This window comes from Bubalus kerabau, chromosome 3, assembly GCF_029407905.1.
Source record: "Bubalus kerabau isolate K-KA32 ecotype Philippines breed swamp buffalo chromosome 3, PCC_UOA_SB_1v2, whole genome shotgun sequence".
Lineage (NCBI taxonomy): Eukaryota > Metazoa > Chordata > Mammalia > Artiodactyla > Bovidae > Bubalus > Bubalus kerabau.
Genome location: NC_073626.1, coordinates 90,759,172 through 90,781,574, shown reverse-complemented (window position 1 = coordinate 90,781,574; position 22,403 = coordinate 90,759,172). Strand labels below are relative to the sequence as shown.

Below are 22,403 nucleotides of genomic sequence, written 5' to 3'. Positions count from 1 at the left end.
TGGCTTGGTGGAGTCTGGGGCTCCATTTCCAGGATGGCACGCGCATGTGGTGGCCGGGGTTGCTGGCTCTCTGCGGGGACGTCAGCCACACACAGCTTCTCCCGGTGGCCTCATCTCAAGGCTGCCTGGGCTTCCTCATAGCATGGCGTCTGGTTCCAAGGCGTGTTCCAAGGAATTGGAAGCTGCCCTTGGGGCCTGGGCCCACACACTGGTGCAGCATCATTTCTGCTGTATTCTGTTGGTCTGAGGTGTCACAGAGCCCACCCAGATTCAGTGGGGGCAGAGTGCGTGGTTCCCTTCCTCTCAGTGGGAGGGGTGTCAGAGGATCTGTGGCCTCCTTTGGCTACCACCCTGTGGCCATCATGCTAACAGTCTCCTCCTCCCTGTAGCCCTGACGGCCGCTGCCGGACGAGGCAAGCTGGAGGTCTGTGAGCTGCTGCTGGAGCGTGGAGCTGCCGTGTCTCGGACTAACAGGAGAGGGGTCCCTCCATTGTTCTGCGCGGCACGCCAGGGGCATTGGCAGGTACCCAGGGGACCCTGGAGGCTTCAGAAACAGTGGTTGGGAAAAGTGCCCATCGCCGCTGCTGGACCCTGTTTTTCTCACATTCTTGGCTTCTACTTGTATGGAGAGTCCTGCAGCATCAGGGCAGACCTCTGACTGGCCAGCATAGTCAGCTATGTGGGCTGGTAACCAGGTCAGAGACCCATAGCCACTTCCCTTAACCGAGGAAGGGAGTGGAGCTGGTGAAGCCTATCATGTCATCAGGAGATTTGCTGTAGCAGAGTTGTTATCATACCAGGATGACCCATTTGCCCAGCGCACTTGGGAGAGGAGTGGTCCTGCTGTGCTCTTTGGGGAAGGAAGTGTCTCCCTCTGGTCCTGCACTGTGACTCAGGCTGCTTTCTTTTACTGGGAGTGATGTGCTGCTGCTCGTAATTAAGGGATCCCTGAGAGCAGCGGTTTAGTCTTGCATTCCTTCATTTTGTAAACACTGACCATGTATCTACCCCATGCCTGGCTCCAGGTTACACACGGCTGCATAAAAACAAACGGCTCTCACCACATCCTTTATAGGAAGAATTTTCTAGACCCCAGTTTACATCATGGAGTCGTGACCCTTCTGATTCCTGCCAGCTCTGTCAGTAGGAGCCTTGAGGGCTCCACACCAAGGTTCTGGCTTTTCTCCTTTCCAGTTCTAAAAGCTTGGTTCGTCCCATCCGTTCCCTGTTACTCTCACAGCCCCCTGCTATGTCCTAGCTGATCCTCTCTCCTGGTCTTAGTGTCCCCTAAGTGGTGAGGAAGTTTGGAAGCATTTGTTGGTGGGTCCAGAATGAGAAAGCAGTGGGAACACGCCCCCTTCTTGTGGTGGCATTAGAACAAATGTGGTCCTGGAGGGAGAGAAGCTGCACCACTGCCCCCAGGACCACTGCCTCTCCCACTGGGAGGGCATTGCAGGAGATGCCACTGCCCCCTAGGCAGAGCAGCTCCCACTGGGAGGGCATTGCAGGAGATGCCACTGCCCCCTAGGCAGAGCAGCTCCCGCTGGGAGGGCATTGCAGGAGATGCCACTGCCCCCTAGGCAGAGCAGCTCCCGCTGGGAGGGCATTGCAGGAGATGCCACTGCCCCCTAGGCAGAGCAGCTCCCGCTGGGAGGGCACTGCAGGAGATGCTTGTCTGGTTTTTTTGGTCCCCCTTTCACCATGTCCTGTTTAAAGGCATAACTTTGAGGCAGAGACTCTTGTCCAGGAAGCTTTGGTAAAATCCCCCTGGTGTGAAGGTCCAGCTGTCCCTGGAAGCAGACGGCTGAGGGGAGAGGGTAGGTGTTTCCCCACCAGGAACGTGGCGTCAGTGCCCTGTGGGGCCCTGCCTCACTCCCCTTGGTTCTGCTCAGCTGCTCCATAGTGGCTCATAGTGGCTGAGCCTGACTGTGCTCAGGAGCCCCCTCTCCTTCAAACTGCTGCCTTGCGTGTGCCTGTGTTATAGACAGAGTAATGAATTGGGTGTGTTAAAAAGAGCATATATTTGAAAGAAGAGTCTGTTCAAAGAAATAAAATATAAAGATTTTACAAGCCCCCTGGATCACATAACTTAGAGGGGTTTTTGAAAAGAGTCCTTTCACTCCTCTTAAAGGTGGAACAACCAGCCCGAGCAGAGAGCATGTGATTTCAGATGCAGCGGCAAGTGTGTGATCCTGAGTGTTTCTTTCAGATTGTTAGGTTGCTCTTGGACCACGGCTGTGACGTGAACCTAAGTGACAAGCAGGGCCGGACGCCCCTCATGGTGGCTGCTTGCGAAGGGCACCTGAGCACCGTGGAATTTCTCCTTTCAAAAGGTAGCGGCACTGTCCCCCTGTGAGGGCTTCTCTTGGGTGGACAAAGAAAAGAGCTTTGGCAGACCCATTTAATACTTTCTGATTCAGTTTTTTAAAAAAAAAAATCTCTTTATTAAGTCTATTAGTTATGGACGTTTTCTGCCTTGCACACAAGTAGAGGGTTTAGGGGTGTGTCCCATGTACCCATTGCTCAGCTACAGCAGGGATGATCGTTTCACCTGTCAGCTACAGATTTCACCAGCCTGGTGGCCATATTCTGCAAGCCAGGCCCCTATGGATGCAGAAGGGTTTGCTCAGGTCTGGCCTTTCCGAAGTCACATTTATTGAATGGGCTTCTCTTTCAGGTGCCACCCTTTCTTCTCTGGACAAGGAGGGTCTGTCGGCATTAAGCTGGGCGTGTCTGAAAGGTCACAGGGCTGTTGTCCAGTTCCTAGTGGAGGAGGGAGCCGAGATCGACCAGACGGACAAGAACGGCCGCAGCCCCCTGGACCTGGCCGCCTTCTACGGCGACGCGGAGACCGTAGGTACCGCGGTGGCCGTACTCCCCACCCGCGCCAGGTGGCCCGGGCCACCTACTGATCTGGGATCCGAGCCATCCCCAAGTGTGTGCGATGCCACCCCAGTGTGGCCGGGCTGTACGCGTGTGCCGTGGGTGGCTTTCGCTTTCTGCTAGTTCTGTGGCATGCGGTCTGTTTCAGAACTGGAGTCAAGATTCTGATAGATTCTTAAAAGCTTAAAATTCCATGATGACAAACTGCACACACACACATGGATGCAGCACGCATCCGTGAGCATGTGTACGCACATGCACGTGTAGCTTTATTTTCTTATAATTGTCATAGAAATAGAATTCCTGTATAGTTCATTTAAAAATCACTTTTATATATGTGAGAAATAACTGCTCAGTTAGTTGGTTTGCTTTTAAATCAATGCAGCTTTGTCTTGAAATAATATAAAATGCTTTGGGCACTGTCTTCATCTCTTTGTCAAATGCCTGAGTCCCTAACTGAGAAATGAAGGGATAAAACCTTAATAAATGAAAAACCACAAAATGTCTTTCAGGGAAAAACCCACATCTTTGTTAGTCTCTACGTTCCATGCACCAAGCAGGTGTTGGAGGAATGTTCAGCTCCCTGAGAATGGTCATTTATGAATAGTTACGTGTGTCTAACATGAGAATTAGACAGGTACTGTGTTGCTGGGAGCTGTGGACCTTGGGGCGGAAGCCATCCTGCACATCTGTGCCTGGTGCTTTTAAAAGGCAGTGATATTAGAATTAAATGGTCTCAATTTCCTGGACATTATAAATTGTACATAAGTATCAGTTTTCAAAAACAGCTATTTAAACCTCACATCTCCACACTTTTCTTTCTCCGTTTTTGTTACCTTACCAGATCCTCTAGTTTATCAACATTAGGGAAGAGTGAAGGAGCTTAGTATTCTGTCATTTAAAAAAAAAAAAAAATTGGGTATAAACACATAACATAAAATTGACCATCGTAACCTTCCTAAGTGAAGACTTCAGTACTGCTACATACACGGCACGTTGTGCAGCCAGAGCCCAGGCTCCTTTTACGTGTAAAACGGAAACAGCACCCACTAAACAGTAAGCCCTTGTTACCACCCCTCACCCCCAGCCTCCGGCAGCTGTCTTTCTATCAGTACTTTCTCTTTCTCTGAATGACAACGTTTGGTCCTTCATACAAGTGGAATCATACGATATTTGTCTTCTTGTGACTGACTTATTTCACTCAGCATATGTCTTCTAGGTTTGTCCATGTCATAGCACATGTCAGGATGTCCTCAAGGCTGAGTAATATTCCGTTTATGTATTTGCCTTATGTTGTTAATCCATTCATCCACTCAGTGGGCACGTGCACTGCTTCCGCCTCTTGGCTATTAGGAATAGTGCTGTTATGAACATGGGTATGCAAATATTTCATCGAGATCTTGCAAATTCTTGGAGATCTATGCATTCTCTTGAGTAGATACCCAGAAGTAAGAGTGTTGAGTCACGCGGTAATACTGTTCTTAATTTTTTGAGGAACCTTCATACTGTGTCCATAGTGGTTCCATCCTATCAGCAGTGCGCATGGGCACCTGTTTCTCCATATCCTCTCTAACACTTGCTTTCTGTTTCATTCTGTCTTTTTTAACAGTTCAGTTCAGTTGCTCAGTCGTGTCCGACCCTTTGCGGCCCCATGAATTGCAGCACCCCAGGCCTCCCTGTCCATTTAACAGTAGCCATCCTAATAGTTAATAACTTGTTTTGTGTCTTTGATTTGCTGTTCCCTAGTGATGAACATTTTCTCACATGTTTATTGGCCATCTGTATGTCATCTTTGGAAAAATGTCTGTTCAGATACTTTGCCTATTTTTTCAGTTTTATTGAAGTATGGTTGATTTACAGTGTGCTAACTTCTGTGCAGAATGACTCAGTTATACATATATATATATTTTTTTTAATATTCTTTCCATTATGGCTTATCACAGCTTTGCCTATTTTTAAATTGGGTTATTTGAGGCTTTTGTTGTTGAGTTGTAGGAGTTCTTTACATATCCTGGATATTAATCCCTCTAGTGTGTTGTTTTGTGAACAGCTGGTGTACTGATAAGATGTATCAGATCCATATGAAACTCTAAGCAATCTACAGATTTTTCCAGTGAGTGGAGCCGTTCTCCTGGCAATTTCTGTTTCTGTCAAACCGCAGTGTGGTTTTCTTTCTTGTTCTCTGTTTAGCCCAAGTGACAGCTGTTTTGTCACATCAAGTCAGTCTTGGTAGCATTGTCTTAAGCTTTCCATCTTTAAAGCTTAGCTTTAAGCTTTAAGCTAAGAGATTGCAAATCTCTTTCCTATACCTTAAAAGTGAATTATAATTGGGTCCGGTGGATCCTAGCCTTTTCAGGTTCTGTATCCAGGCTGTGTGGATCTGAGTATTTCTGGAGTGCCCGTTGCCGTGACCTGGTAGCTCGTTGGAGCTATGGCAGAAGCCTGTCTCCTAATAAGTAATTGGAGATGAAAAAGTGACTATCTCATCTCCGTGGCCTGGGAAGTAGGGTGCGGAAGACAGGTGAAGGCGTGCGTGTACCTGTCTGTGGTCTGGGTGACGGACACACTCCCCACCCACTTCCGGAGCATCTGCCTGCCTTCCTCATTGCCAACATCACAGTCACTTTAGCAGAGCAGGTTTGAGCTGTGGACTGCAATTTCTCTGCTTTGTCCTGTGTCAACTTTATTTCCATTCTAGGATCCCATTAGGCCAGAGGCATCCGAGATCAGAGTGAAGTAAGATCGCCAGCTTCCACACCGGCCTCGGGTAGGCAAGGGCTCCTCTGCCTGTGCCCTCAGGGCCTGTGCGCTCTCTCTGCAGGTGCTGTATCTGGTGGACAAGGGGGCTGTGATTGAGCACGTGGACCACAGCGGTATGCGGCCCTTGGACAGAGCCATTGGTTGTCGGAACACATCTGTAGTAGTTACGCTGCTGAGAAAAGGAGCCAAATTAGGTCAGTGAACAAACACCTCAGTGCAGCAACAAGGGGAAGGGTAGCTTCAGATTTTAGAGCTCGTGAGGGACTGCATTCACCTGCTCCCAGGTTAAGGAGTAAGAGGTCGGGTGTATGGAGGGTTTTTTTTTTTTTTTTTTTTTTTTTCGGTCCGTCTCTGCTGCTGCTGCTGCTAAGTCGCTTCAGTCATGTCCGACTTGTGCGACCCCATAGACGGCAGCCCACCAGGCTCCCCCGTCCCTGGGATTCTCCAGGCAAGAACGCTAGAGTGGGTTGCCATTTCCTTCTCCAATGCATGAAAGTGAAAAGTGAAAGGGAAGTCGCTCAGTCGTGTCCGACTCCTAGCGACCCCATGGACTGCAGCCCACCAGGGCCCTCCGTCCGTGGGATTTTCCAGGCAAGAGTACTGAAGTGGGGTGCCATTGTCTTCTCCGTCGGTCCCTCTCTAAGACTCAGTTAATCACAGTCATTCAGAGTGTTTAAAAGAGGAGAAAGGGCAGAGGCCAGTGTTGAGGGATAGCCCAGCACTGGGGGTGTCGGGGGTGCGTGGGAGCCACAGTGGAAGCAGTTCTGGGGGGCTCCATGGGAGGGACTAAGGGTGGGTGGGCAAGAGCTGGCGGGTGGCTGTCATGAGCAGGCGAGTGTGAGGACCACTGTTTGGGAGGCGGCGTCTGGTCTGCCAGGAAGGGCAGTGGCAACCCCAGCACACGTTCTGGGAGAGAAAGTTCTCAGGATTTATGGAGATAAGATGGGTGACTTAAGGATATCAAGGGTGAGAGCTCTGAGAGGTAGGACCATGGCACAATTCAGAGTGTGGGGAAGGGCACCCAGACCACACTGGTTTTTTTCTGGTTTCATGTCAGACCTTTGGCTGCCAGCAGTTCTGGGGAGGGGACTGCGATGAAGGTGAAATATCATTAAGCAGCTCATAGTATCAGGAACTATTATGAGCAGTTTCATGTTTTACCTTATTTCATCGTCACCTGCCCTATGAGAGGGGAATGAGCATACAGCATCACGTCACAGAGGAGGAACCCAGCTGAAGGTGGGGAGTAGCTCCCTGAGGTCATGGTGAGCGGCAGGCCACTGTGAACCTGAGTCTGCCTCCTGAGTCTGTCCTTAAGCGCTGCTCCCTGTGCGTGTTGGCAAGAGGCTTAGCAGAGCTTGTGGCCGCGCTGGCCACTGGGGGAGAGACGGGGACACGGGCGGAGGCAGGGAGGCCGGGGGCAGCAGGGCCAGAGCTCACGTCTCAGCGCGGACTTGGTTGTGACTCTGAGGCGAGTGTGAGAGATTCTGTGAACGCTGGCCTGCCTTCACCTGTCTGTGGTCTGACAGCACTGCAGGGAGCTAAGGAGATGACTTGGAAGCAGATCTCCACAGGAGGGAGGGTGGCTCGTGGCCCCACTGATGCCTTGGTGTCCCAGTGCTTTTTTCCATCTCAATGACGGTGTGTGCGGGGTGCAGCTCCCTGCTAAGCACTCTCTTCTCTTAGTTGTATTGTTATCCGGGGTCTGCAGGACATGCTGCAGGGTGCTCTGAGGCTGGGTGCTCTGCTGTGTGCAGGCTTAGCTGTGGTGTATTAAAGTATGGAACTCCTTGCCTCCAAGCCCGCCCGAGTGCCTCTGAACACATGTTTATTTTGCAGGAAATGCTGCCTGGGCGATGGCTACTTCCAAACCTGATATTTTGATTATACTTTTACAGAAATTGATGGAGGAAGGAAACGTGATGTACAAAGTAAGTGGTATCGCCCTTTCTGGGACGCCGTGACAGTCTGCAAGCAACCTTAGTTGGGGGTGTAATGGATATAGCTGTGCTGCTACACAGGATGCACGTAGCTCAGCGAGGAGACGTTCCGGGAGGTGCCATCCTGGCCTCAAGCCCGGGCTTTGATATCTTAACAGCAGAATCTTCCAGGTGGAACGCACTCCTCTTTGTGTCTGGGAACCATTATTTCTGAACAAATCCTTGTGGCTGTAACTATGATTTACAGCCTGAAGCCTTGCTATGGAGGCAGAGTAGCTTCTAGTTTAACGGGCACGTCCTACAGGAAATTCTTTGGCGCCTAGAATCATGAGACATGGGAAAGGAACACTCAGGAGACATTTTCATAAGAATCATGCAATCTCCCAAGCCTTTATTATCTTCATTTTAGTATCTATAAGCCTCTGGAATTTGAAACTGTTTCTGGAGAGATTTTTACTTAAAATAGTCAATAATATATAATACTCAGGAGGCAAATTAATTTTTTTCTCATTTTCCCTTAGAAATGTAAAGACAATTTAAAGAGTAGGGATTTTGACTTGAGCAAATTTCACACTAAGACGTCCAGTTTAGATCGGGGGTCAGTACACTTTGCCTGGAGAGAGGAGGGGAGTAACTGTGGTAGGCTTTGCTCTGTGGTTCTTGTCACACACACCACACACCCTGCACCCCACCCCCGCCGCAAACTGTGCTCTTGTGGCACAGACTCAGCCACAATGACACACAGAGGAGCCAGGCCAGGTTCCAAAGCGTGTGTGCAGAAATAGCAGGCCAGGTTTGGCCCAGAAACTGTAGTTTGCAAACCCTGAGTTTAGAGAAATAGGCCATTTCCATAGATCATCATTCTTTCCAGGTCTCTGATTAGAAAGAATTAAAAGATTATGAAAACAAAAAACTATCAATACATCATGACCATTTTAATCCTTTTTGCCATGAAGCAGCTGCACTTGCTGTGTTTTCCTTTTCTTTCTGTATTTTCCTTTTCTTTCTTTTTTTTTTTTTAAATAATAACAAATAAATAGGCGTATAGCATGACCCAGCAGGGTTCCTGGCTTGGAATCAGTTTGAAATTGAGTTCAGAGTGTGTATTGTTGTGGCTTTGAAGTGGTTTTAATATGAATTTTGGTAGGCAATTATGTTAGAAATACTAAGCCATTTTCAACAGACTTCATACCTGCTGCGAGACAGACCTGACAGAGCAAATGGATTTCTTTAGCCTTGAAAATGATGTGCAGTGCTGCGTGGGGTTTTAAAGCCCGAGTTTTAGTTTTTCTTAAAAGAAAAATTATTATTCTCCAGCAAGCTCTAGGTTTATCCACAAGACTCTACTTGCCTTGAGAACGCCATTATTTTTCCATCTGATTTGTTAACGCTTTGCATGAAAGTGTCCTTACATGAGAGATCATTCGTGAAATGTTTGTTGAAAATATGTAACGGGGACGATAGTCCAGTGTTTTAAGACTGATAGCTATGGGTTTGGCGATTTATGGATCCCTCTGTATAACCGGGTTCTGGTCACAGACACCTGTGTGGGCAGTGAGGCCACGTGACCCTGCCAGTTTGTGGACTGGTTCTGGCCACAGCCCATCCTCATCAGGGTCCTTATTCATCTTGCAGCCTCTGAAAAAGATAAATTTCTCTGTTTTTTTATTCCTAGAAAGGGAAGATGAAAGAGGCAGCCCAGAGGTACCAGTACGCCTTAAGGAAGTTTCCTCGAGAAGGATTCGGAGAGGACATGAGACCATTCAATGAGCTAAGAGTTTCCCTCTATCTCAATCTGTCTCGCTGCCGAAGAAAAACAAATGTAAGCCCCTTATTCCAGTCTTTCAGCCATAGACTGTTCTCATGTTGGAGGAGGCCTGGCCTTCCACGCCCTAATCCTCAGACTGCCTGTCTTGTGTTTGCACTTTTCTATAAGCTTGGTACACGGGGAGCTGCTTGCCTGGGGTGACTGTCATTAGATCACGGCGCCCACCCCCACCCCCCACAGTGTGGAGAGGAGTGCACGTGGGTATGGTTTCTGTGTCTCAATGATGAGCACATGCAAACCGCTCCTCCACCTCTGCCCAGCTGCATGCGGCCGAGCTGTCATGAGTGGTCTGTCCCCAGGTTCAGAAGGAAAGGGCATTGTTGTAAAATTCAACACAAATGTGTTACATACAGTCTGCCTAGTGTTTATTATGTTTGCTTAAAAGGTAAGCCAGGAACTGGTTAGTTCATAATTAATTAACCGTAGTTAACTCACAGTTAACTTATAACTGGATTTGTTTCAGTACCACTTTCTTTCTTTTTAACTGCATCCTGCCTCCAGCAAGCCTGTGACCTTCCTGCTTCTGTGCCCACATACTCTTCCGTCTTCCTGAGGCATCTGTGCCCCCCAAGGCTCCCTCCCCCCCACCCCCCACCCCTGGGTGCCGGCTCTCATTGGCCTTCACTTTGCTCCACTGCTTCCAACACTGTTCTCTCTCCAGAGTTCAACGATTTTTGCTTCTCTGTTGGATTCTTCCCATAAGAACATTAATACACTTTAGCTGTCACCCAACTCTACAACAGAAAACCTGACTTGCCTTCCGCTTCACCTTGCTCCGACTGTGTCCCAGTTCTCTGTCAACCTCTAGAGCAAAACTCTTGTTAAAAACTTGGCTGTCATCATGTTTCAGTGCTGCTTCTGACTTGTGTATTTAAATATTGATACCAGGACTTCGGCATGGCAGAAGAATTTGCTTCCAAGGCCCTTGAGTTGAAACCAAAGTCCTACGAAGCCTTTTATGCCAGGGCGAGAGCCAAGAGAAGTAGCAGGTACTGTCTGGGGTTAGATGGGAGGCTAGTGAAGCCTTCTTGTCTTGCTCTGGCTTCAAAGCTTTGGGGGCTTCTGATCCATGAGCACCACTCAGTGCCTCTCCTCCTCTTTGATTCTGAGTAGGTAGCTTCCAGAAGGCACAGCAGTGGAAATCATTAGCAATGGCTGAGCTTTTACTTTCTCTAGACATCTCTTAACGGTTCCTCCCCTCCACCAGTTGACCTGTACTGCAACATCAAGTTCCTAGCTTAGTCCGTGTTACCAGTCAGCCAGCCAACCAGAGAGTGGGGAAGGGGGGCAGAGTCAATAGGAAGAGTTGCTTGGGGTGGGATGGGGGAGGTAATGTGAAGAGAATTCTAACTCCCCTGCTTTATGCTGAGCTCACCCCCACCATCTGGTCTTTGTAGAGATGGTGGGGCCCTGGAACTGCATGGGTCTGGGTTAGAATTTGGCACTCCCACTTAGCTGAGTGAGTGTAAGCTAGTTCCATGGGTTCCATCCACACAAAACTCAGAACTCACTCAGCTACCTTTTCTTTTAAAGCAGAGCTGCTTTATGAACAGTTGCATTCAGAGTTCTTTCTTACGTGACTTGTAATTGTATCTTTTAAAATAAAGGCAGTTCGTGGCTGCCCTGGCTGACTTGCGGGAAGCAGTGAAGCTCTGTCCCGCCAACCAGGAGATCAGGCGGCTCCTGGCCCGCGTGGAGGAGGAGTGCAAGCAGCTCCAGAGGAGCCAGCAGCAGAAGCAGCAGGCCCCCCCGCCTGCCCCACCCACCGACTCGGACAACGAGGAGTATGCCCCGACGCCCGGCCTGAACGACCACTTTAACCTTGAGGAGGCTGAGGAGGAGGAGACGTCGCCACCGGAAGAAGCCGTTTCCCTCGCTCCCAGGCCCCCGCCATCCTCGTCCGCACCCTCCCCGTACATCCGAAACCTTCAGGAAGGGCTCCAGCCCAAGATAAGGCCCGTGTCGCCGCTGCAGAGTCGGCCGGGGGCCGGCAAGGCCCTGAGGGAGGCGGTGGCTCAGCCAGGGCTGACGGTGCAGCCCACCAAGCAGGCGCAGATCGTGAAGACCAGCCAGCACCTGGGCTCCGGACCCGCGGGTGTGAGAAACAGCAGCTCGAAGACGCAGGTCTCTCCTCTGAATCCTCCCCCGAGCCCCATGCCCGGAAGACTGCCCACTGCCCCCGCCGGTAGCAGAAGCCTGCATCTGGAGGGAGCAGCCTCTGGCCCCTTCGGTGATCGGCTGGGGCCCAGCCCCGCAGTCCACCTGCAGCACAGTGAGGGCGATGCTGCGTATCCTTTACCAAGCAAGATAAAAAGTGCAGAGAGGCTTCTGTCTCATGCTGCTGCGGCTGTGGACTTGGTGCCTCTAAACCCAGGGGGGCCAGTGAGCTGCAGCGACACCCGACACCCGACTTCCCTCAGTAGTTCAGGGTCTTCTGGTTCTCCATCGAGCAGCATCAAGATGTCAAGCTCCACCAGTAGTTTGGCTTCAAGCAGCAGTTTCTCAGATGGCTTCAAAGTCCAAGGACCAGATGCTCGAATTAAGGACAAGGTTGGTAGCCAGGTTCCGAGTGGCACAGCTGAGCACAGACCTCGCAATACTCCATTCATGGGCATCATGGATAAGACCGCGAGGTTCCAGCAGCAGAACCACCCCCCTGGCCGCACCTGGCACTGTGCGGTGCCAGAGGGGCTGCTGACCAGCGCACCTTCTGCAGCTGGCCTGCAGGCCTCGAACTCTGAGAAGCCCTCTCTCAAGCAAGCCAAAGCCTGCCCTGGGTCTACCCTGGGTGGAGGTGTCCACAACGGGGCCCAGGTGAAGGAGCTAGAAGAAAAGAAGTGCCAAATGCCAGTCCACTGTCAGGACAGCAGGGTAACTAAGACCATTTCACATCTGTATCAGGAAAGTATGTCTAAACAGCAGTCTCATATCAGCAGTGAAGCTCACAGGAGTCACCTCCCTTCAGCAAAACCAAAGCGATCATTCATAGAATCAAATGTGTGAGCCTTAAGAGAGACCCATTTGTAGTATTTGGAAGACAATGTGTTGGTGCCTGGTAATAATTAAATGGTTGTACATGAGAAAAATTACTTTTTAGCCATATATTTTTTTCCCCTCTGGAGTGGATCAGATGCCATTGATATACTGAAAGTGTCAGATTAAGTTTCTTTAGTAAATTAGAAGTCACCAGAAATAAGAATGCTAACCAGAATTGGAAAACTGCAACTAGCTATGCCTATTAAGTTAAAAATTTAAGACAGCCAGGAAGACATTAACTCATGCTTTTCTCTTAAGAAATTGTTTGGTTTTTATCACTTTTCTCCTAGCATTTGCTATGTAGTTAAGATCACATTATTTCTTAGATAATGTAAATATCTAGTTTAACTCATGACATAATATCCAGGTGATATGTTCTGAAAAAGAGGAAATTTTCAAGTAACAGTTCCAATAAGTCAAATCTTTATATATATATATATGTATGTATGTATACATATGGTTGACCCTTAAACAATGTAGGGGTTAGGGACGCCAGCCTCTATAGTCAAAAATCCATGTATAACTTTACAGTTGGGTCCTCTGGAGAGTTCCACATCCTTGTATTCAACCATCCGTGGATCATGTAGTACTTCGTACGTAGTGACTGAAAAAAAAGTGGGCCTGCACAGTCAAACCCCTGTTGTTCAAGAGTCCGTGTGTGTGTGTGTGTATATATATGGATATAAAAGACCTGAGTAATTTCTATCTGAATATAAATGTGACTTTACATATTATACAGCTGGTTTTTTTTTTAAGCAAAATACAAGAACATCCAGGTAATGTTCTCTTCATAGCAGTTCCCTTAAAAAGATCAACTTTTATTTCTGAGTTACGGTTCTCATTAAAATATTTTTATAGCACCTTTTTTTGAAACTACATTCCTGCTTCAATGTATTTTTAATATTTGAAAATGATATAAACCATTTGGAATCATGATTGGTAATTAAGTTGAATTTGGACTAAAACACTAAGTTTTAGTAGTAGTATTCTGTATTCTTATACAGCATTCTTGGTGACATGTAAATTAGCTCTCAACTGATTCCCAAACTTCTTTTATCAATGACAGCACTCCTGGAACAAGCCTTCCAAGGTCCTCTAAGGACAGTATTTAATTTGGATACTTAAGGTATGGTTGGCTATGGCTTTTATTATACAGTCATTACTTTAGAGCTATACGTTGTATATATGAATAGCTAAAGTTGTATTCAGACTTGTAAATATAACTATTTCAAGTAATCTGGAAGTCATGTATTTGCATGTGCTTTTTAAGCTTCACCCATGCTGTTTATTGCACTGAGCGATATATAGGGCATGATACCAGTATCCAAGTAACGGCACTTTATCTCATTTATATGAACACCTCTGAGGTGCTACTTAAGTCCAAACTGATGTATTATTCATTTGTAAAGATAAGGTACAGGAATGATCCTTGAGTTAAAGGTATTTTTATATGAAAATGATATGCTATTGGAGGATGTTAAAATGCTAGTTTTCAGAGAGGTGAGAGTGCTTTGTTTTATATGTTGGGATGTGAAATTATTTTCTAGAATTGGAGAGAAGGAAGTTCTATATTTACAGAATGTTTTAAAAATGAAGAGTTGTGATGAAGTCCCTGTAAGCACCATTGTGGTCTTGTACGAACAGGAATCTTCTGGCGTCATTCTTCAGCATTGGTTCCTGTGTGCAGTGTACTCTGTATAGTTTCATTGTGTGTTTTTTTAAGAGGCTTTTCATGAGGTTCTGCTGTAACTACTATGGCTTATTTATTGTTTCTTTAATGTTGTGGACGTCTTACTCTTGCGTTATGTAGTTTTGTTTCTGCACAACTACTGTACTTGTCCTTCTGGAATAAAGACAATAGTTTGTTTTGCATTAAATGAAACAGTGGCTAAGTAGAGAAGATCTTGATGTCAGCTATCTGTCTCACTTTAATCCTGGGTGATCGTGTCCCTAAAAAAAGGGGAAAAGCCTGGTTTTCAGTAATACTACAAATGCATGTTTACTTTTATTTCATTTTAGAACAAGGATAATGGCATCTAGAAATCCCAAAATATTTCAAGGTCAAAATTAGTCTTTTTGCCTGAAATGAGCATGCATGAGGAGCCTTCTAAACGTCTGTTCCAGAAATCCTGGCGTCTGTTTTTATTGGCAACACGGTATCTTCAGTTTTTAGCTCTCACTTTGGCAATACACTGTACACTGTGCTAATGTGAAATTTTGTTCTTCACGTGTGTACTGATCTGAGTTAAACGTGTTTATACCCACATATTTCAGTTTCAAAGTCGTATGAATGAGTGTGAACATTAAACTGTTGTGTTAAAATATCCTGACTTGGAATCTTAAGCCTAAACAACTTCAGGTTATTGTATGGTTACTGCTATTATTAGCAGGCTTAAGGGAAAGTATTTTCAGTCCTTATTTAAAGTCATATATTTAAACTCAAGGTCAAAAAACAAAACTGGGTAGGAGGGGAAAATCTAGTAACAGATAAATGGTTATTGAATGACTTTTCCTGTGATGCTGCCAGTGTGACTATTAGAATTTACTATGATGGATTCTGAGTAAATGTATTTGGTCCAGTAGTTCCAGGAAGTGTGGTCTCCTTGGGAAGCTGTTGGTGGGAGCTGAGGCCCAAGCAGCGGGGTGGGGGGCCGCTCCTGCCGAGTCCTACAGGGACAGCAGCCCCTCGTGCAGAGGGGCCAGGCGGTGTCCTCTCCTATGGATGGTTTTAGATCTGATTTTTTGTTTGCCTGTGCTCTGTGGGGAGGAGTAGTTAGCTTTGGTTTGTTTGTAGAGAAAAACAGAACACTTCACTTTCGTAAACTGGCATCTTAGTTTTCAGTCACTTAACTAGAAACTATCCTAGTGCAATGTAGGAAAAGAAAATCACCTTCTTTAAAACATTTAAAAAATAACAGATCTTTTATTGTGTTTTCTGTCAGTGACTTCAATGATTTTTAGTAATTTTTATGTGAAAACAAGCTAGCCCTTTTGAAAAATAAGTATTATTTTATCAAAACACAAGATATCTGGTCCAATGGTGAGAGCACTACCAATTTTAACAAGTCTTTTGATGGAATATATACTTACATTGCTTTTTTATTTGTGTTTTCAAATTTCAGAACAATTACAATGAGGGTTTGGGGGTAAGTACAGAGTCCTGGTCCCTCCCTGCCCTTCGAGTTTCTTTAGTTTTAGCAAGCTTTGCACTAATGGCTTCCATTCTGGTGAACAACTTGCGAGAGGGAGGGAGAGGCAGTGTAACCTCCACTTACGGGACCTCAAGTCTTCTGAGCAATGTTCATCAGGGTGCTTGTATTAGCTATCAGCCTACTGTGTACAAATGTATAGTCACCTTAGCTTAAACTAGGATGTGAGAACTTTTTAAGAACTCTATATTCTAAACGGAGGCTAGTTTGCCACTTTATATGTTTCAGCAAAGTCAACTTTAAGTAGCTGTGATAATTTATGCTATCTAACTTGTACCTAGGTTTGGACAATGGGGAAAAAAATCATTACTACCTTGCAAACTTAGAAGCTAAAAAAACTGCTAGTAAATATATCAAAGTGATTTTCTCAATGTATTCATAAACAAATCTATAATTATTTTGCTAAAAATGTCTTTAGAAGGATTCCAGAGAGTTATCATCAAATGAAATGTTATTAACTAGGATTATGTTCTAGTCTAGATTATTCTGATCTTTGGTTATAGTGGAATATGATCTATAACAAGAATAAACTTGAGCATTGCAATTTGAAGTCAAAGTAAAACTTTCTCTATAGGTTAAGATTTTATTCACTATTATAAGAAAAGGTAGGTAACTAAGTTTACAAAGTTTACCTTTAAATCACTCAAGTGAGATCACAGAAAATATAAATAACACAATATAGAGAGTTTTATTTTTGATGTGTCTCACTTAGCCATCGATCGATGGCCATTTTCAGAGTCCTATTTGGTGTAAGTATCACTGAAGAAAGAACAAGATTTGTCATGGGACTGGTACGTTTCTTTTTGCTAATCCAATTTTCCATTGCTTCCTTTTCATATGAGTAGCCATCTAAAAAAAAGAAAAAAGCCACATACACAAATTATTTGCAATGTAGGAAAAGGGAAGTTAGGATCACTAAAATAGTTATAAAAATCCCTCTGCCAAGGCCTTCACTATGATTTAAGTGGTATTCTTGTCTTGCACCATTGCTCCCAAAATATTTCTGCAATAACATCCTAAATTCTACCATGTAAGATACATTGATTGCACAAATTACCTTGAACACTGTCCCAAAAAAACTGGAAAAGGGGCCTTCTGTTAAAAATTCAGATGTAGCACCAAGGAAGAAAGGAAATGAATCAGGTAGGAGAGAGGCAAGTGGTGGTAAAGCTGCAAGGTCCGGCTGTGCCGCCAGATCTGTGCATCAATTACTGTGGCTACAGACGGGAGCAAAGAGTTCCAGGGAAGACTCAGCCTAACTTTCCAACACACGGAAAAGTCAGGGCAACAAGACGCCAAGAGGTTATGGAGTGCACCCTACCCTACTATGGACTTGATAGTAAAGGCATTTACACTGCCAAAAGAAAAAAAAGATCCACTGGCTAAGGATTTTAATACCATGTTCTTACAAACTTATTTGTACCTGTAAAGGTTGGAGGTTTTACTTCACTATTTTTATACTTGTAGCTCTTTCAAACGGAAAATCTTAGTTTCTAATTACATTTACACTGTAACCTGTTTTAATCTGCAATGCATAAAACCGCTGGAAACTAACAATGCCAATGTGTTACTAACAAAAAACTGTTTAAGATTCTGAAGATTTCTTTCTGTCACCATGATAGATGGACTTGTTTAGTCACTAAGTCGTGTCCGACTCTTTTTGTGACCCCATGGACTGTACCTGCCCCAGACTCCTCAGTCCATGGGATTCTCCAGGCAAGAAGACTGGAGTGGGTAGCCTATTCCTTCTCCAGGGGTTCTTCCTGGATCAGGAATCAAACCTGTGTGTCCTGCACTGGCAGGTCAATTCCTTACCACTGAGCCACAAGGGAGGCCCCAACTGATCCACGAGGGTTGTCTAACTGAAATTGTGTTTCAGAATCACTTGAAAAAAATTTTTTCTGATTGTTACTGGACATATAATGTGGTCCATTTACTTCCCTTTTTATTCTCCCAATTATTAGAGACTGGTTTGCTTTTCATGATGTATAAACATTTAAGGGTCTTCAAAGTAAAACTGTAAGAACAAGTCACATCAAGAAGAGTCTGTATCTGTCCAACCCATGTAACCTCTCTTCCCATGCAGGTAACCAGGTAAGTTATCGTTTACCTTTTCCTTTTGAAAATATAAGCAAATGTATGTGTGCACACACATACATATATATCCTTACACATATCCTTATTCCTCTGTATTCCTACATAAAATTTACCATGCTCCATACTATTCTATACCCGATTGGCTTTTTTATTCCCCCTGTATGGATGTATTAATGAACATCTGGGTTATTTCCAGTACCTTTTACAAATAGTGCTGCGATGAACAGTCTTATCATTTGGGAGGGAATTCTAGCAGTAGGATTTGCTGCATTGAAGAATACATTCATATAATTTGCTAGAAATGCTTGTACTTTCATAGGAATTCTACCATTTTTCACCACTAGCAACACTGATTAGAGTGCCTGAATTTTCCCTAGAGCCCAGCCAAGAGACTATGTTGTCAAACTGAGTTTTTACCAGTTTCTCATGAGCATTTTAAGGGAGCTAGAACATTCTTTCTTCTGTTTAAGAACCATTTGCTTTTCTTTTTCCTGTGAACTGACCATATTTTTTACTAATTTTTCTATTAGGTTGCTCTTTCTTAAATTCAGATTTATTTTTGAGATATAACTGACATAAGCTTCAGGTATGCAACATAATAATTATTTGTGTTCTTGTTTCTTAAGATTGCTTTGGTCATTTGGAGTCGTTTGTTGTTTAATACACATTTAAAAATTGTTCTATTTCAGTGAAAAATGCCATTGCAATTTTGTTAGAGATTGCACTGAAATCTGTAGATTGCTTAGGTAGTATGGACAGTTTATGATACTATCCATGAGCACAGAGTATCTTTCCATTTATTTGTGTCTTCAATTACCTTAATGTCTTGTAGTTTTCAGTGTATAGATCTCTTACCTCCTGAGTTAAAGTCTTAGGTATTTCATTTTTGATGCAATTGCAAATAGCACTGTTTTCTTAATTTCTCTAATTGCTTGTTACTAGTATACGGAAACACAACTGATTTTTACATAGTGACTGTGTAAACTCACTTTATTGAATTGGTTGATTAGTTATAATAGTTTTTTTATGAACTCTCTAGGGTTTTCTATGTATGTCATCTTCAAATTTTACTTCTTTTCCAATTTGGATGCCTTTTCTTTTTCTTGACTAAATGCACTGGCAAGGACCTCCAATACTGTGTTGAATAAAAGTGGTAAGAGTCTGCATCCTTGTCCCACATCTTTAAAGGAAGCCATTTCAGCTTTTTACCATTGAGTATGAGGTGAGTCATATATAACCTTTATGATTTTAAGGTAATGGCTCTCTATGCCTACTTTATTAAAAGTTTTTATCATAAGTGGATATTAAATTTGGGAGATACTTTTCTGCATCTATTGAGATGTTCATATGATTTTTATCCTTCATTCTCTTAATGTGATGCATCACACTGATTTACAGATGCTGAATAATTCTTGCATCCCTAGACTAAATCCACTTGATCATGGTGTATGATTCTTTTAATGTATTGTTGAATTCGGCTTGCTGATATTTTGTTGAGGATTTTTACATCTATGGTTATCAAGGATATTGACCTGAAATTTCCTTTTCCTGTGTGTTCTCATCTGATTTTATCAGGGTAATGCTGGCTCATAAAATGAGTTTGTAAGTTTTCTCTCTTCTGTTGTTTGGACGAGTTTGACAGGGATTGATATTTTTCTTGAAGTGTTCATATTCTGTGGATGAAATAAAGATTTAAATTTTTATACTTCTTTTGGCTTTTGAATCCAGGTTAGAAGTATTCCTATTCCCAGGTTATCAAGGAGTTAACCCTCACTTTCTTCTGTAAATGTAAAAGGACCTGTAAAGGTTTCATTTTTTTAATATATGTCTGATTCATTTGGAATTTAATGTGTAGTATGACAGATTGGGCTAGTTTTATCCTTTCCATTTGACTAGCTGTCAGAATACCACTTGTTTAAATTCTTTATTTTTCCCACTGATGTAAAATTTCATTTTTATCATTCACTAAACTTCTGGATTTAAAAAAATTATTTTCCATTAGTCTGTCTACTCATGTGCTGATACCACACTGTGTTCTTTACAGAGACTGTATAACATGTTCTAGTATCTGATAGGGCACGTTGTTTTGTATTCTTTGCCTTGGAACCTACTAGTCACCTGCTATATATTTCTTGGAAGAAGCCTAATAGGGACATCCTGCTGACAATGAATCGTCCTACATTGGTGTGCTAATAAGCTTTCCATGTTTTCCAGTGTAGCTTTCCATCGCAGGGATGTTTTATGGTTTTCTTCATGCTGGTTTGCCTATTTCTAATATCCAGTGTTTTGGTTTTGTTTTTGTAAATTAAGCCTCCATCATACCTTTTAACTGCTTTTTGTTCGCACACACAGGCACACGTACCACATGAAGGCTGTATTATTGAGTCCTCGCTGATTTAACTCACTAAATGCGGATTACCCCCACTGGCTCCTTATTAAACTCTATAAGATTCCTCTAGAAGGAGACAAAAAAAGGTTGAAGGCCTGTCAGTGTTGTGGCTAGTTGTGGACCTTTATCTGGTAGGGGTATACTCTCCAAATTTTTTTCGTTGCTTCATTGTAGGTACTGCTCAAATTTGTCTTGCCTTCTTCCCTTAGAGAGGACACCAGCTGGGTAGTTCCTCCTCCTTAGACCCCAGAGTTCTGAGAGACAGTATGAGGTTTTAATAACCTCAACTTATTCCCTCTGTTTTCTGAGTCCAAGAGGACATAATGCTTTCTGCAGATATTGTTACCACCTTTTGTTTTTGAGATATAATCCACATACCATAAAATCCACCCTTTTAAGTATATGCAATTCAGGCGTTCTTAGTGTAATTCACAGTTATGCAACCACCACTGTCTAATTTCACATTTTCATCACTCCAGGAAGCAAGCTTAGCTCTTTACTATAGAGTCATGGACCTCTGAACCATATTAGCAGTCACTCCTCTCCCCCAGTGACTACTAATTATTTTCTGTCTCTATGGATTTGCCTATTCTGGACATTTCTTATAAAAAGAATCATAACGTGGTATTTGTTATCTGGCACATCCTTGCCATCTTCCACCTTTTTTAAAATCATCCTAGTGGATATGAAGGTGGTATCTCATTGTGGTTTTGGTGTTCACTTCCCTAATGATGCTGAGCACCTTTTCCAGTGGCTGTTGGCCATTTGTATATCTTCTATGGGAAAAGGTCTATTCAAATCCTTTGCCTGTTTTTATCAGTTGGGATGTGTTACTATTGAGTTGTAAAAACTGTTTGCATAGGAAAATATACTCAATTTTTATTTATCATCAAAAGCTGATATACAAACTTATGTATCACACTGGTCTATCACTGATAAATGATGTGTGTGTTAGTATTACTCCGAAATACTGTGACTTGTGCTACAGCCAATTCATTTGCCACCAGGCTAGATACTAGGATAACAGCATGTTTTTAACCTTCCAGGTGAAAGGGGCCCAGTTTTGTTACTAATTTCTTATAATCTGTTGTGGCGACACAAGGCTGTTTTTGTTATTTCTGGTGACACATTCAAAAAGAAAGTATACTTCCTATTTTGGACTGAGAGGTATGATCAAGTCTCTTAGCATGCTGTATTTCTCCTTGCTGTGTTTGGGGCTGCATAGCTTATGGCAGTTAGCCTCACGGAGACTCGCCGTCTCCAGTGTCCTATATCATCCTGTGTGTGTCATTTTAACTTTTTGGGGTCTGAACTCTTTCACTGGCAACTGTATAACCCCTTTATTTTTAACCTCTCTGAATCCTTGTTGTAGGTTGAACGTGCTTTGTGAACTAACCTCAAATCTTGACTCTCTTTAGGGATGACTTAAGCCAAATTGTTATTATCAGTATGTTTGGTAATAGTTCTATCATTCTTTATTTTCATACATCACTTATATAAATTCCTTCACTATAGGAGCTGTTTTCTTCCGTTTTGATGCTTAGGGAGGTGTGTACTTTTCATCTACTAGTTTACCTTTACACTAGTATCTCTTTAAAAAGATGAGACCAAGAGTATTATCAGTACCTATTAATTCTTTACTGTAATATTCAAATTAGATAGTGGGCTTTTAAGCTTCTTCAACTTTTCATACTCTCCACTCTCACTTTCATAGTTGTATGATATCTACATTTTTTAGAGCATATTATCATAATAGTACTTTAATTCAGCTCTACAATTTTTTCCTTGCCTGCTCGTGAATTTTCAGTTTCTTGGGTGGTAGCAGTGAATAATGGAGAAGGCAATGGCACCCCACTCCAGTGTTCTTGCCTGGAGAATCCCAGGGATGGGGGAGCCTGGTGGGCTGCCGTCTATGGGGTCGCACAGGGTTGGACACGACTGAAGTGACCTAGCAGCAGCAGTGAATAAAATGTCAACCCATTCACTCTATGGAGGTGCACACTTCCTGCTATAGGGAAGTCAGTTACACTGGTCACAGCTTACCCTAAAGTTGAATGTAAACTTCTGTGACATTATAAATAGTGATTGGAATAATCAACAGTTCTCTACTGGTAACAAATATAATCCCCTGAAACATCTGTTTAACAAAGGAAGCAAGAATTCTGAGTAGATCTGCAGCATTGCTAATTATGTTAGCTTTCAAACTCTCCTACTGAGGTTCATCTCAAAGCAGTAAAAAGGATTATCAGAGCTACAAAGCA

The 22,403-nt window shown here is 43.9% G+C and overlaps 2 protein-coding genes and 1 long non-coding RNA gene across 15 annotated transcripts in view; 2 read left to right on the top strand and 1 right to left on the bottom strand.

Annotated features, from left to right (window-relative positions):
- TANC1 (tetratricopeptide repeat, ankyrin repeat and coiled-coil containing 1) overlaps positions 1-16,074 on the top strand; it is a 253,872-nt gene extending 237,798 nt beyond the window's left edge. For all 10 annotated transcript variants that reach the window (XM_055572465.1, XM_055572473.1, XM_055572470.1 and 7 more), the window contains 8 exons: positions 390-523; positions 2,210-2,333; positions 2,678-2,853; positions 5,705-5,837; positions 7,483-7,574; positions 9,259-9,405; positions 10,300-10,400; positions 11,019-16,074. In XM_055572465.1, coding sequence (XP_055428440.1) covers positions 390-523; positions 2,210-2,333; positions 2,678-2,853; positions 5,705-5,837; positions 7,483-7,574; positions 9,259-9,405; positions 10,300-10,400; positions 11,019-12,414 — 2,303 coding nt within the window. In that variant the 3' untranslated portion in view covers positions 12,415-16,074. The remainder of the gene's footprint in view (positions 1-389; positions 524-2,209; positions 2,334-2,677; positions 2,854-5,704; positions 5,838-7,482; positions 7,575-9,258; positions 9,406-10,299; positions 10,401-11,018) is intronic.
- Positions 16,075-16,200: 126 nt separating this feature from the next.
- The window catches only part of WDSUB1 (WD repeat, sterile alpha motif and U-box domain containing 1), a 68,367-nt gene continuing 62,164 nt past the window's right edge, over positions 16,201-22,403 (bottom strand). For 3 of the 4 annotated variants that reach the window (XM_055572480.1, XM_055572485.1, XM_055572478.1), the window contains one exon: positions 16,201-16,505. In XM_055572480.1, the coding sequence (XP_055428455.1) occupies positions 16,437-16,505 (69 nt within the window). In that variant the 3' untranslated portion in view covers positions 16,201-16,436. Of the gene's footprint in view, positions 16,506-19,253; positions 19,427-22,403 lie in introns of those variants that run through there. The other variant, XM_055572481.1, reaches the window with a different exon arrangement.
- LOC129646397 (uncharacterized) lies at positions 16,363-21,827 on the top strand. The gene is made up of 3 exons (XR_008711902.1): positions 16,363-17,750; positions 18,284-18,339; positions 18,878-21,827. It is a non-coding gene; the product is annotated as an uncharacterized LOC129646397 (long non-coding RNA).